This window comes from Ochotona curzoniae, unplaced genomic scaffold, assembly GCF_017591425.1.
Source record: "Ochotona curzoniae isolate NIBS_2020 unplaced genomic scaffold, NIBS_Ocur_1.0 scaffold_3171, whole genome shotgun sequence".
In the NCBI taxonomy this organism is placed as follows: domain Eukaryota; kingdom Metazoa; phylum Chordata; class Mammalia; order Lagomorpha; family Ochotonidae; genus Ochotona; species Ochotona curzoniae.
The window spans coordinates 1960030-1974222 of record NW_024467104.1 but is presented as its reverse complement, the minus strand read 5'-3'; the positions used below and the strand labels follow the sequence as shown (position 1 = coordinate 1974222).

The 14193-nt window shown below is 60.8% G+C and overlaps 1 protein-coding gene across 1 annotated transcript; it reads right to left on the bottom strand.

The window, feature by feature from the left end:
* Positions 1-851: 851 nt before the first annotated feature.
* On the bottom strand, positions 852-12989 carry RTN4RL2 (reticulon 4 receptor like 2). The gene is made up of 3 exons (XM_041004222.1): positions 12615-12989; positions 7031-7512; positions 852-1615 (listed from the first exon to the last, which is right to left on the bottom strand). The coding sequence occupies exons 1-3, from the start codon at positions 12643-12645 to the stop codon at positions 866-868; spliced, it is 1263 nt and encodes a 420-aa protein (XP_040860156.1). The 5' UTR covers positions 12646-12989; the 3' UTR covers positions 852-865.
* Positions 12990-14193: the final 1204 nt, after the last annotated feature.

Below are 14193 nucleotides of genomic sequence, written 5' to 3'. Positions count from 1 at the left end.
CTGGTTGGGACCTGGCGGAAGATGGGAGCTGCACGCCAGGCTCTGGCACCAGACTTGTCCCTCCACCCCAGGCCATTCTGGTTGGCCAGACAGTTTCCTCTTGGCCTCTCCACTGCACCAGGTCTGGTCCTCAGGGCCTCCTGCTCTCAGCCAGAGTCTGGGAGAGCCAGCCACCAGCTCCAGGGGCAAGGAGCTGTTTGATGGCATGCTGCCCCCTCCTCTAACCCTCCTGGCCTTGAAATGTACAGTTCTAAGTCCTCATACCCCGCTCTGGAGCTGCTGAGCCAACAAATCTGACAGGAGATAAAATAATAGAATTTTTTAATAAAGTTCTTTTTCCCAAACAACTTTTTTTTTTTTTTTAATTTTCACCACGCAGGGGCCCCACGGAGGAAAGCTCTCTCTAGGCGCCCTAAAAAGTGTCCAGGGTAGACTTAGGAGAAAAGTGTGCCTCCAGTGTCAGGAGGGGGCGGGGGCCAGGAGAAGCAGGGCCCCCCCCCAGGGTCGACCATGGACGCATTCCTCCCCTGGGAGAAGGACCCCGGGCTCTGCTGGTGGGAGATACACTGCAGACAAAAGCTCCTCTCCGCAGGAGTCAGCTAGCTGCTGTGCACAGCAACCCTGGGGACAGCGGCTTCCCCGGGGAGGTCCCACCCCAACCTGGGGGCCGGGGAAGAAGTTAATGGCTTGAGTTGGGGTCCACACGGTGAGCCACCGTTTAAGTCCTCTGGGAACAGCCCAAGAGGCAGGGAGAGGCGGCCAGGTCCCGGAGGCAAAAGAATGGCAGCTAGGCCGGGGTTGGGGGGGTGGGGAAGTGGTGGTGGGATCGGCCGGTAGGTAGCCTCGGGTAGTCTCAGCACCGCAGTCAGAGGTGATGGGGCGCCAGGAGCACGAGGCCGAGCAGAGGGGCGGGCAGCGCGGCCGCCAGCGCCCGGCCGCGGGAGTCCGGGGGCACCTGGCAGGCGGCGCCGGGGCACGTCTGCTCGCCCCGCCGGTCCTCGCCCCCGTAGCCTCCCCAGTAGTCGTCCTCGGTGGGTGCGTCCCCGCCCTGGGAACCCCGCGAGTCTTCGGCGGGCAGGTCTCGGTAGAGGGTGGAGGGGTCGGCGGGCGGAGCCCCGGCCTCGGCCACGCCGTACAGGTGGTTGGAGGAGCTGTTGCCCCGCGCGCGGCTGCCCGGCCGCGTGGGGGTGGCTGGCGGGCACGTCTGGAAGTCGGCCTCGCGCAGCGCGCGCAGGTCGCGGCCCTGGCGCTCCGGGGGAGTGGCGCAGGTCACGTCGGAGCTGGAGACGCGCGCGCGCTGGAACCAGGCCCAGAGCGGCCGCGCGCGGCAGTCGCACGCCCAGGGGTTGGCGTTGAGCCGCAGGAACTCGAGCGCCGGCAGGTCGGCGAGCGCCTCGCCCGGCAGCGAGGCCAGGCTGTTGTTGAACAGGTAGAGGATGGTGAGGCGGCTGAGGCCGCGGAAGGCCGCGCGGTGCACGCCCTGCAGCCGGTTCCCGTGCAGCAGCAGCCGGTCCAGGTTGCCCAGGCCGCGGAACACGTGCTCCGTGAGCAGCCGCAGGCGGTTCCCGTGCAGGAAGAGGTGGCTCAAGTTGGCCAGGTCGGCGAACAGGTCATCCTGGGGGGTGGGGCGGGAGCAGAAGAAGAGAGAGGCCTGAGGCAGGGTAGGGTCTCCTCTCTGGGGCAGAGGAAGAGGACTTGAGTCCTCCTTGCTATTCTAACTCACTTGTTTTAGGGTGTGTGAGAAACCCTTGCAGGTGCCAGCGCGCTGCCCCTGCGTTGCGGATGGAGCAGATGTGGCACGCGGCCGAATGAGCAGCATCCGCTTGGCCCACACTGGGCAGCTGTGGTTGCCCGAGGACCACACTTTGACAAGGGGGCCACACGTCTGGCTAAGCATGCAGACCCAGGAGCCACATTTTCTGGATCTCTCCTGAAACCCAGCGTACCACCCTGGTCTATGCGTTGGCATCCTCAATATGCAGATGAAACGAGGTGCCCACTGTGAGCAGGCTCAGGGCAAGGTTTGCATGCGGTGGGCAGTCCGCAACCCCGTCAGTCATCGGATTCCGCATCTGTAGCTCGAAGACTCATGTCTCTACCCCGTGTCTGAGAACTAAAGACAAAGCCAGCCCACGAGGACCTGTGGGGGACGTGATGGGCCCCCAAGAAGTTTGATCCCGTGAGGAAACCCACAGGGCATCTTGCCCATTTCCTGACTGCACTGAAAAAGCCCCTCGGTAGGCCAGGCCGAAGGGGAGCTATGCAATACGGTGCTGTAGAGGGCGTGAGGTGACCCAGCCCCTGCCTGTGGCTCTCCCTCCGCACTGCCCAGGGAGGGCCTGGCCTAGGCCTCAGGTGGGGGCAGGGTGGTGACTCCCAGCCCACACCCTCAGCCTCCACCTTCCGGTGCTCCCGCTTCGGCTCGCCCCCTCCCATCTGGCTTCCGCCCTCCGCGCTGCGGGAGCTGAGCTTGCCAAGAGCCCTCCTCTGGGCCACATTGAGATCCGTCCCCTCCACCTTCTCAGCTTCCCCGACGCGGTCCCCCACCCCGTGGGGCTCCAAGCTGGCTCCCTGCACTTGACCTCAGCCTGGGCACCCCACCTAGGGAGTGGCTTCTGGATCCCTTCCACTCCGATGCTCTGGTTCATAGAAGGTCCTCCGGAGTGGGACACACCAGAGAGGTAGGGTCCCAATGGGAGAGGAGGTCGGAAAGACCCGGGGAATTGGCACTTTGGGGGTCCCAAGAAGTCAGGATGGGCAGACCTGGGGGAAGTCAGTCACCTCTGACCCACAGCCCCACTTTTTGGGCAGCACAGTTCCTGGCGTCTACCCTCCTCCCTCTCCCTCCTTTTTTTCCTTCCTCCCCTCCACTCCCCTCACTCTCGGGGATCCATTTCTCCCCTCCCCCATCCCATGCAAGCTGTTGCCAAGTCCCCTCGCCACATTCTAGGCTGCAGTTCTCAAATCCGGCCCCTGCTCTCGCCACCGTTAAAGCCATTCTCTGTGCATTAATAAGCTCTTGACTTTCACAGCCCTGGCCCTCCCCCTCCTCCCCTCTCGCCCCCTCCCTCTGGGCTAAGAGCTCTTCCATTTCAAAAACCGCATTTCCTCCCCCACCCCACCTGCCCTCTCCCTGCCCCGGCTGGTTCACAGCTCTCAGCATCCATTTGGAATCTTAACCTGGTATCCCTGGCCCCTCCTCCACCTTCCCTAGGCAGCATTCCTATTCTTAACCCGCCCTAGGCAGCCTCCCAGTTCAGCAACAGTCACATTAGCTGCTGTGCTGTGTGACCTTGAACAGCACCAGAGACCTCTCTGGGCCTCGGTGAGACCAGGGACTGGAATGGTTGGTCTTTTAAGACTCCGCCCTCATCTGATACACGAGTCTCGGAAGGTCTCTCATTCATCAGCAAAGCAGTACCGCCGGCCTGCAAGGTGCCGCCCTGCATCCCCACCCCCTCACCAGCTCCTGGTGGGCATTCTCTCACCACCCGTGTCAACAGCGTCAATGACGTGCTGAGCTCTCCCCGCGTGCCCAGCCCCGTGCCACCCTGGGCCTGTGGAGTAACTTAATCATCACAGCCCGTGGGGTGGATGCTATTAATAGCTCCTTCCCCGAGATGAGGGGCGCTGACAGGGGAAGTGACTCCTCCAGGGTCCAACAGCTAATATGCAGTGTGACGTGCATGTGCACGCCAGCCAGGCCTCTCTGCATGGCCATGCCCGGATGGAGCCAGGTCAGTGCTAGGCTGTGTCCTTCCTGAGCTGGTGCCTTAGCTCTGTGGGACCTCAGACGCAGTCCTCATACTTCCCATTGGCTGGTGGTTACTAGTCAATGGATGTCTACTGTGAACCAGAGCCCTTTCGGAAAAATGTCTGCTTGAACCCACAACACCCAAAAGTTCAGGCCCACATGCACATGGGTCCACTGAAGCACTCAGCAAACAGGAGGCAGGGCTGGGAGTGCCACCTGAGCACCCAGACTACTCGCAAAGCCTGTGCAAGGCACTGCAGTGACTGCAGGGGAAAACAGGGGGCACTACAGCCAGGCCACAGTGCAGCAGGAGAGCAGGACACAGCTGTGGTTCACCTGTGCATCCCGGGTAGCCACAGCACCACCTGGCACGCAGTAGGTGCCCAGGATGGCATAGTGCCCAGCACACCACTCAGCCACTGCCGTGCCTAGCCTCCACATCCTGAACCGCAGTGCTTCCTCGCCCAGAGTATGCCTGGCTCCACCCTGGTCACACCTGCTTGCAGTGGACTCAGCACAACCCCCATGCTCCTGCACCTGCCCTCTGGCATCTCCCAGTCCTAGTTCTGCAAGGCAGTTCACAGCCAGAGGCAAACTCTCTCCACCTCCTTAAAAAGGGCAGGGTGTGAAGATGCTTCCTGCTCAAGATGCCTGGTGTCCTTCATGCCAGACACACCCCACATCTCAGAAGGCCCCGTGTCTGGCTGAAGTCCCTTCCCTTCAGGGCCTGGCTGACCCCGGCCCTGATGGCTGTCCTTGCTCTGAGAGCTGATGGAGGGATCCGTCATAATGCCGTGATGTTTTGAGCCCTGACCTCTGCTTTATGTACACTAACTCGGCTTCTCGGCTTCTCGCCAGTGCCATGCTCTGTGAAAGGTAACATTTTTATTTTTCCCCACTGACAGGTGAAGAGACTGAGCCTCAGAGAGGGGAAGCGAGTTGCCTAGAGTTAAACGAAGTGAGAAGGCGGCAGAGGAGGGGCTCCATGACAGGTCCCCTGACTACAGATCAACGATGGGTATCCCCGAGAGGAGGAGGGACCCCAGATGTAGCAGCAGTCATGGCGAGACAGGTTGATCATTGCCTAATTGGAAAGTCTGAAAACTGTAATGCCCTAAAACCTGGAAGTCTAGTGATGCCACAGTGCAAAACTGCACACTTGGTGTCACGCGATAACAGATTAAACCCAGTGCAAAAAATTACCTTGAGGCTCTGTGTCCAAGTTGCAAATGAAGTTCATTTTCTGTTTAGACTTGGGAGTTCCTGACTCAAGATCTTTGCTTATATATGTGCAAAAAACATCTGGAACACTTCTGTCCCCAAGCATGTTGGCTAAAAGGTATTAAACCTATCTGGAGGGCATAACTTTATAAATACCTTAACTTTTAATCCTTATAAAACTTGGAGATTGAAAACTTGGAGACCATCCTGAAGGCAACTTACAGACAGGAAGGCAGACACTGAGGGACCAGAAGCGATCCCGTGCAAAGAGGAACTGGGATTTGAACCCAAGTCAGACAGACTCCGAAGCATCTGCTTTCGAATGAGCCCAATCACGTGTCCTTCAGGGTGGTCCCCTGGAAGGCAGTCAGCCCCCGCAGATCAAGTCCTGGCTATGTGGCTTCAGGAAGTGTCTGCTGTCCCATGGCCCTGGCCCCTGACTTGCCCTCCCACCAGGCCCCAGGCCTTTGCGAGGCTGGGTGCCAACGGATAACATCAGGGGAGAGGCCCTTCTATCTCTACAAGGTCTTGGGACCTCTACCTTGAGTTTCTCCAAGGTTAACAAGGAGCAGGGTGCTGGAGGGGAGACTGGATGTGTTTGAATGCATTTGGCCGGGGAGGGGGGGTGGAGAGGGTGCCTTTTGGGCCCACCCATGGCCTCAGCATAACCCCTTGAAGTTGACCCAGATCTCCAGGATTGGGTTCAAGTTGGGCCACTTTCCTGAGACCAATGTTAAATAAGGCTCGTTTCTTTTTTTAAAGCAGTATTTTAACAAGCATTTATATAGCACTTACCGTATGCCAAGCACTATTCCGAGTGCTTTACAAATTATTCATGCATTTATTGCCTATAAAATCCCGAGGAGATGGATGGACTTATTACCCCCGTTTTGCAGATGGGAAAACTGAGGCCCAAGGAGGTTAAAAAAAAAAAGTCATGACCTTTGTAAATGGTGGAGCTGACCTGCAAAGCATGAGGTGCAATTCCTGACCTGGGGAAGGGGTTGGTGTTATCAGGACCACCATATGTTCCCAGGGTATCTTCCCCTACAGGCTCTAATACTTGTTTAGTCGGCTTCCTTCACTTCTGTTCCCTTAGTCCCTCGTACATAGTGAGTGCCCTGTGCAGGTTTGTTAAATCCTTACAGCTGCTCTCACAGTCCGAGTGGACTCTTCCAGCCAGCACCCTGGTGGACTAGCGAGGCAAAAAGCACCTTGCAGGGTGAGGTGGAGAGGAGAGAATTTGAATACAGCTGTGTGGGTGTGGCTATGGAGATTGTTCTCTCCCAGGGCTATGAAGGGGTGCGCTGTTGCTTCCAGGGGAAATGGAATGGGAGGATCTGACTATCAGACAGCATAACAACAACAGTAAACAACCATTAGGTCAATAATAATGGCAATAAATAACAATGCCGGTTTATTCCTTCGGTTCCCAGGTTCCCAGGGCATCCCTTTTCCAGCTGCAGCAGGGCTTGGCTCTTTTCCTACCCCAGCCCTGGCCCCCAGGCCACAGGTGACAGGTCAGCTAGCAGCTAGTGAGAAGGTAACCTAGCGAGACAAGGGTTCCCCCTTGTCCTGGGACCCCTGAGTTGGAGAGTGGTAACTTTCTATGAGACAGCAGGTGCTATGGCCTCACTCTCTTGCTGTACTTGGCTATGATGGGGGAGGACTTGAGGCAGAGGGGGTGTGTGGGAGGAGCAGCTACTGGGCAGCGACTGCCTGGGGAGAAGCTGAGACCTTCCCCTCCCGCCTATGGGCAAATGCTGTGGAGGGCAAGGAGTGATCGTAAAGAGCGAGCCGCAGAGACGCACGCCCACACCCAGACAGACGTGGGGGTGCGTGCAGAGTGGGCGTGTGAAGGGAGATAGACAGAGAGGCAGAGAGAGACAGATGGGGGAGGCAAATTAGTGCAAGAGGCAGAGCAGGACAGAAATGGACAGATAGAGAGAGAGAGAGGGACCCGGATGGATGGGCAGGAGAGGCCAGGGACGAAGAAGAGTATGGCGGAAGCAGGAAGGACCGTCTCCGCAAAGAGGGCAGGGGAGGCAGGCTCACCTGGAGGTGGAGCAGGCTGTTCTCCTGGAGGTAGAGGTACTGTAGGCTGACCAGGCCACGGAAGATGTTGCCTGGCAGGCTGCTAAGCTGGCAGCGGTACAGGTGCAGCGACTGCAGCCGCTCTAGGCCCTGGAAGGTGTCGGGCTCCAGGGAGCGCAGGTGCCGGTTGTCACCAAGGTCCAGCTCCTCCAGGGCCTGCAGGTGGCGGAAGGTGCCGGGGTAGATGGTGGACAGGTTGTTGGAGAAGAGCCACAGGGTGAGCAGGTTGGGCCCGAAGGTGCCCGGCCGCAGCGTGCGGATGAGGTTGTTCTGCAGGAAGAGTCGCTGGGTGCTGGGCGGCAGGGACAGCGGCACGGAGGAGAAGTTGTTGGCCTGGCAGCTTACGGTGGGCGGGGACAAGTAGCAGGTGCACAGCATAGGGCAGCTGGGAGCCGCTGGGGGCAGGGCTAAGAGCATCAGCAGGAGGCAGGCCGAGGCGGGACCTGTGGGGGGAGAGCGAGGTGAAGGGCAGGGCTGCCGGCCAGGGCTCTGCCTGCCTGCCAGCTAGCCCGTGTGCCCACCCTCCATAGGCCCGGAGCCTTGCTGCTCTCAGGGTCCTGGGTGAGACCCCCAGAGTTATAAGAGCCCTTGAGCGCCGTCCACTTTTGGAGGCTCCTGATATTTTAAATATGAAAAGCAAAAAATGCCAAGAGGACCCTGTGGAAAGCACTGTGGTACAATGACGGTGGTCGTTTCCCCCGAACGTCTCTTCATTCCTGGCTGTTTTTGCTGTGGCAGGCTTGTCCTTGCTGGCAGAGGGCTGTCCATGTTCCTCCCGCTTGGGAATGGCAGCCAGGCAGGACAGTGTTTTCCTGCGGGGGCAGTGCCTCAGTTCTCCCACCCACAGATGCCAGCGGCACCCTGCCCCCCCAGCTGTGACAACTGAAATGTCTCCAGACACTACCAAATGTCCTCTGAGGACAAAAAAAAAAAAAAAAAAAAAATCGCTCCACTTGAACAAGGCTGAACTAACTTGGGACCTTTAAGGAATCTAAGGTGCATGGAAGCCCAGCGCCCCAGCCTGGCCCGAGCCCACCGGTCACCATCCCCTCCCGTGTGGCTTTCCAGCAGTCTGTACCGTAGAAGGACCACATTGCTGCTCCAGAGGGACGTGTGATGAGCGTGGGTGCCTGGGGCCACCAGCTAGATGCAACAGAATCAGCTGAGGTCTGGGAAGGATGCAGCGTCCTAGCCGCCTCCAGCCAGAAGCAGAGTGATTGGGGTCCTGGGAATCTCAGCCTGTTATCAAAGTTACACCAACTGTCTTTTTCTCCAGAGTAACTTTTGAAGGTCAAGTGCCACATCTTGGGATCCAGATGTATATGCTACTACAGGAAAACCAAGGGGTACAAGTGCAGGTGCCTACAGTTTTATGATCTGGTAGGGGCTTGCAGGGCCCAACATCCATCCCTGCCCCTGCCTTCCCATCCTCACAGTGGCTGCCAAAGTCTTGGGCTGGGACCAGTTTGGCCACTGCCCTCTGCCAGGGTTTTCTTCTGGCAGCTGTGGGGGACAGGGAGTCCGGGTGGGACAGCAGAGGGGACTTCACACACCTTGCAATCTGGCAGTGGCTCTTTGGCACACACAGTAGCTGAGCATTTTCTGCTTCAGGCATCTTACTGAAGCCATCACTGAAGGCTGTGGGGAGGAAGACCCAGTTCTGGGAACTGGGCCCCCCTGAGCCCTTAGGGCTCCCTGGGGTTCTGAGACCCTGAATGCGAGGCTGTGACTCGCGCACACCAAGGTGACGGTTTTTGTGTGTGATGTCTCACACTCCTGAGGTAGCTGTGCGCGTGTGTGGGTGTGATTTTGGGTTAGCGGTGTGAGCCAGGTGCCGGCTTCGTGCAGTGTGGCCGAGCCAGGTGTGTGCGCATGGCGCTCACTGTGTGGTGCCGGCAACACAGATGCTCTGGCGTGCCTCCGCCCTGGGGGAGCACAGACACTAAAGGAGGCACCTCTTGCCTGTACATGCGTGCCTGAGTGCATGTGTGTGTGTGTATGTCCTTTTCCCCTGGCTTTTGGGCACCATCCCAGGGCAAGCCAAGCCCCCGCCGTGAGTGTCCCCGGCCCCTCCCGGCTGTGCAGTGCGTGCTGGCCGTCTCCTCCGCGTGTGTGTGGATGTCGGGCCCCGTGCGTGTGTAGGCTGGGTGTGATGTAATACTTAGTGACACAGCGGCGGCTGTTCCATTCGTTCACACCACCTCCGCCTTTCTCGGCCCTTCTCACCCCTCCCCCGAGTGGCGTTTCACGATTACTTTCTCCTCCTGAGCTTTTCAGAACCACGTGGGGTGGAAGAGTCTCTCGCCCCTCTTCCCAGGCAGGCAGGGGTCGAGTGTGGCCAGCAGTCAGGGACCCCTGAAGTATGCAGCTTGGGGCGGAAGAACTGAGGTGACAGCTGGGCTCAGAGAGGGCAAGCAGTGTGCCTAAGGTCACACAGCCAAAGGAGAGACAAGGCAAGGTCCAGAGGAGCCTCTGGATGCCCTAGCAAGGCATGTCCCTTCCTGGTAACCACCCCGTGCACCCTGCCTACCCAAGGACCTGACACCAAAAAAAGCCAAATCCTTTAGCAATCCCCTTAATCCCACCCCTTAGCCACCAGCCTGCCAGAGTGGGAGCCCTGATGGCCGCCAGCCCCCAGGGGATTACGAAGCTCCTCCATCAATCTCCATGGCTGACTGCTGTCCCAAGAGAGGCCAAGACGAGGGGACACACGTGCTCACGTGCTCCCACAGAGCACCCACCTGCCCTCCGGGGGTCAGGCTCCCTTGCAGCCCGGGCAGAGGTTGGCAGGGGCCCATTTATGGTCAGACACTTCTCTGCTCCGTCTCCACACCCCTCCCGTGCCCTCCTCTGCCATCACCATGGTATTCCCCAAGCTAGGGAGCCCCTTATGACAGCTGCTGGGATGAGCAGTGACTGGAGCCATTTCTGGCCCTCACTGCCGCTGTGCAAGGCAGCTGTAACCCAAGGAGCCTCATCCATAATTCAGGCCGCAGCTCTCATGGAGGCAAGGAGGAGGGGAAGATGTGTGTGTGTGTGCGCGCGCAGGGGTGGCTCCAGGTTGCTCAGCCCCTAGGCCGGCTGTAGCACATGCTCCGGGGACAGGGCAGTGGGGCAGGTGAGAGCCTGCTTCTTTCCGTACTCCCTGCCCAGTATGTGCCCTTTTCCTCTTGCCAAGCCTCCTTCCCAGCCCCCGCTTCTCATGCCAACCTCCTCATCACCACTGCCCTGTCCCCCAGCCCCGGCCAGGGCCAAGCCTCCTCTCTTCCCCCATCATGGACCACAGCTCCACTCCTAGCCCACCAATTTGAGCCTCCCAAGCTGGTGTGCAAAGCCTTCAGTGGACAAGCAACACCCTGCACGTTGGAGAGAGGCTGGCGTTCTGCTCCAGAGTTCTCCACTACCTTCCAGGCACAGGAAGCCCTTCCTCACAGCCTGCCCACTGCCTGCTCGCTCCACCCTCCCAAGCCAGCAGGTGTAAGCTAAGGTGCAGGAACCGTCATTCATGAAGCACCTACTGTGCGCCAGGGCTGGGTCTGCATACTTCATCCATGGAACACACATGGGGGCTGAGCTGCCCCTGGCCACGCAGCCAATGAAAACCTGGATTGGAAATGAAGGGGGCATCCGGCTCAAGTCACAAGGGCCTCTTCTGAGAGCCTCTCACAGCCTTCCCTCACAGCCTTCCCAAGGATGCGGAAGGCAGAGGGAGGACAGAGACTGCACCCAAAGCAGCCTCGGCGCTGGGGCCGCTGCACCAAGCAGGATCGAACGAGAGACCCAGGAGTTCTCGGCAACTTTCCTCTCCCAGCTGCAAGTTGTCCTTGTTTGGGGGGATGGGGAGGCATGCACTGGAGAGTCAAGAAGAGACGGCCAGAACTGACCAAGGGGAGGGAACAGACAGAGGCCAGAACACAATATCGATCCCGGAAGGCCAAGGTGTCCAAAGCCAAAAGTGTTCATTCACCGAGGGACCATGGGCAAGGACTGCAGGCCGTCCAAGCGTGGCGTGCCAAACCCCAGAAACAAAGTTCTCACCCTCTGGGCCACCCTTTAGGCCAGAGATCCCTGCAGTGCTGGAAGCGCCAGGGCCAGCTACACCCATGCACGTGTACCGTGCTCCCAGAGAAGGGTGCTCCCTGGCAAGACAGCCCAGGGGTCCAGCTGTGGATTCTGGGACAGTGTCCCAGATGAGAAACCGCACACCCAACAACAGGCTTCAGGGCAGGTCCGAGGCCCCAGGGTTGGGGTGGGTGAGTGGGGGGCAGATGCTGAGGGGGCAAGGGCTGAGGTGGGCGCCCGCAATGCTGGTGACGCAGGGGCCTGGGAGGTTTAGAGCTGCTGCAAACAGCTTCTCACTCCGCCAGAATGTAACACCCCAAAATAAGCAGCCACCGTGGCGGCGGCATCCGACGACAAGGATGACGGCCCTGAGATATAAATGGCAGCCCGCCTCACTGGAGGTCCTCACCCTGGCTCCTTCGCAGCCACCCAAGAGCTCAGCGCCACTGGGCTGACCCACCAGCCACTCCCAGAGAAAAGGGATGTGACATGCTGGTGCTTTGGGAACGGAGGGCTTCCCACGTGCAAGCGGGGAGCAGCCGCCTCTTTGTCTCCTCCCAGCAGCCCCCAGCCCCCGTTCCTGGCACCGGAGCCGTTCTCTCTCCCCTCCCCTTCTCTCTTCCGCACCCCGCCTGGAGTCCCGTGCTCTCCCTCTCTGTTCCAGACTCCGGTTTCCGTCCCCATCCAGGCTTCTCCCATTCCACTCCAGCTTCACGCTCTCGGGCTCCTGGGTGCCAGTGCCCATCCCATGCCTCCTTGATCTGGTCTCCTCTCCTCCTTCCTCTTCCCTCGTTCTACATCGGGGTCCCCCCCTCCCAGTTCGTCGTCCCCATCCAGTCTCCTCCTCCTCTTCTTTCAGCATCGCCTCTCCCCTTCTTCAACCACTTTCTCCATCTGTGACTTCCCTTTGCTGCCTCTCTCTGGCTCCTTTCCTACCCCATCTCCAGTCTCCGCACTCTCCCCCCTCACTCCATCCCGGGACCAGCAGCATCCTCTCACTCCATCCTCCTCTCGGTAGCGCCTCCATCTGTCCAACCAGGGAGGGCACTGCATCTTCCTCGGTGCCCCCCACCCACATGGCATGTCCTCCCAGGTGGCTGGAAAGTGCTGAGGCACCGGGCAGTAGGAGTTGCTGAGTCGGCGCTTCCCCAGCCGGCCCGAGTCCTCCGCGTCCCCCGGAGCAGGTGGAGCCGGGACGCTGGGAACCTGAGCCACCCTCCCCCGCTCCGGGCCGGGTCGGCTGGGCCCGTGCTTCCCGCACGGTCACGAGCTCTCCGCATAGCCCCGCAGGCTCGCAGCCCGCTGCCCTCCTCCAAAGGGCAGAGCCGGAGGCGGGGGCGCGGCCCGGCTGCGGAGCGGTTCCCTTTTTCTCGAGACTACCCCACCCCCACGCACCCCGCCCTAGCCCCCCAGAAGAGGGGGCGCCCTGCTCCCCTCCCCAGCACGCTCCCCGCCCCCCGCCCCGGCGGCCGGGGTCGCCTACCTTGCAGCAGGCGCCCGAGCCCGGGCAGCATCTTGTCTCGACGCTCGGGGAGGGGCAGCGTGGGGAGGGCGCTCCCACTCGCTTCCAGAGCCCGCCGGACAGACGGCGGGGACTCCGCGGGGGCTCCGGCAGGGTCTGGGAGTCCCCGGGCGGCGTGGCCCGGCCGCGGGGCTCTACCCTGCGCCCCCCGGGCTGCGAGCCTCGGGAGGAGCCATGGGCCCCGACGGGACGGGGCGGGGCGCGACGGGATGCAGAGGTCTGGACCGGCCGGCGACGCTCAGGGCCCGCGTCCCCCGCCCCCAGCAGCGCGCTCGGTCCGCCCGGGAGCGGGTCACTCCGCCGGCCCGTGCGCTCAGGAGGCTCGCCGAGGGAGAGGGAGAGTGGGACGGCGAGGAAGGCTTCCCAGCCACCCCCTTCCTTCCCGCACTCGCTGGCTCCGCCTTCGCTTCCTGGCTTTTCTACTTAACCCTTCGCTGGCCACTAGAGGCGGGAGCGACTCTCCAGCCCCCTCCATCTCCGCTCCCTCCCCTCGCCGGGGGAGGTGGTGGCAGTGGAGGTGGGGGTGCTGAGAAACCAAGCGGGGACTGACTGTGTTGGATTGCTTGGCAGAGCCGCGCTTCTAGAGAAATCCCTTCTGGAGGGGGTGTGGTAGTGTTAGGGGACTCCGTGGGCCGGTCCGGTACTTGCCTCCCAAGTTGGCTTGGAAGACTCGGGCTTCTGGGTTCTCCCCCTCAACCTTATTTAGCACCTACCCCTTTCCCCTCGCCTCCTCCCTGCCATTATCCTGACTGCGTCGTCCCCGAGCTTTTCCCGCTCCTGGGAGAGCGAGGAGATCCCACTTCCCCTTCCGTTCCCAGACCCTAAATCCCAAAGCGTGCGACTGTAAGAATAGTCTTGGTGAGAGTTTGTGTGTGCGAGCTGGAGCGCCCGTGGGCGTGCACGCGCGAGCACGGGTGGCTGTGCAGGTGCGGCTGCGAGCGCTGGCAGGCAGCCTGCGAGCCGCGTCCAGGTAGCGGGGCGCGCGTCAGGGCGCGCCGTGGGGAGCTGCCGAGGGGCGGCCTGGGTGCGCGTCTGCACCGGGGCGAGGCAGCGTGCGCTCGGGTGTGGGGCTGGGCGGCGAGCGCATACTCGAAGGTGCTAGAGACGTGTGATGACCCTTGATGCATTTAGCAGCAAATGCAAGTCTGGGTGCCGACGCTGATGTTGTGTAGTGTAGGCGATGGGTCTGTCCTGGTGTGTGAGGGACATTTGGGGTCCCCGAAACAGAAACGAGACCCTTTGAATAAAGGGGATTTGGATCTCCCTGGAGCCCCTCCCAGGCTCCTCCCGGACAGTCGCAAACCACCCGTGTCCTCAGGGCGTCCTGACCAAGGCTGCGCGCTCCGATGCCCAACGTCTGCACCGTGCCTAGGGTGCCCGGCAGCCGACTCTCGGAAAGCAGCCCCGCGTGGGTGAGGCGCGAGTCCCCCGGAGGAGCCGCTGTGGCCACCGAGCGGGAGCGGACGGGCGGCGCTGGGACTGCCGGGGCAAACCGGAGCGGCCAGAGCCAAGTCCTGTGCGCACCCCGGCCGCCCACCGG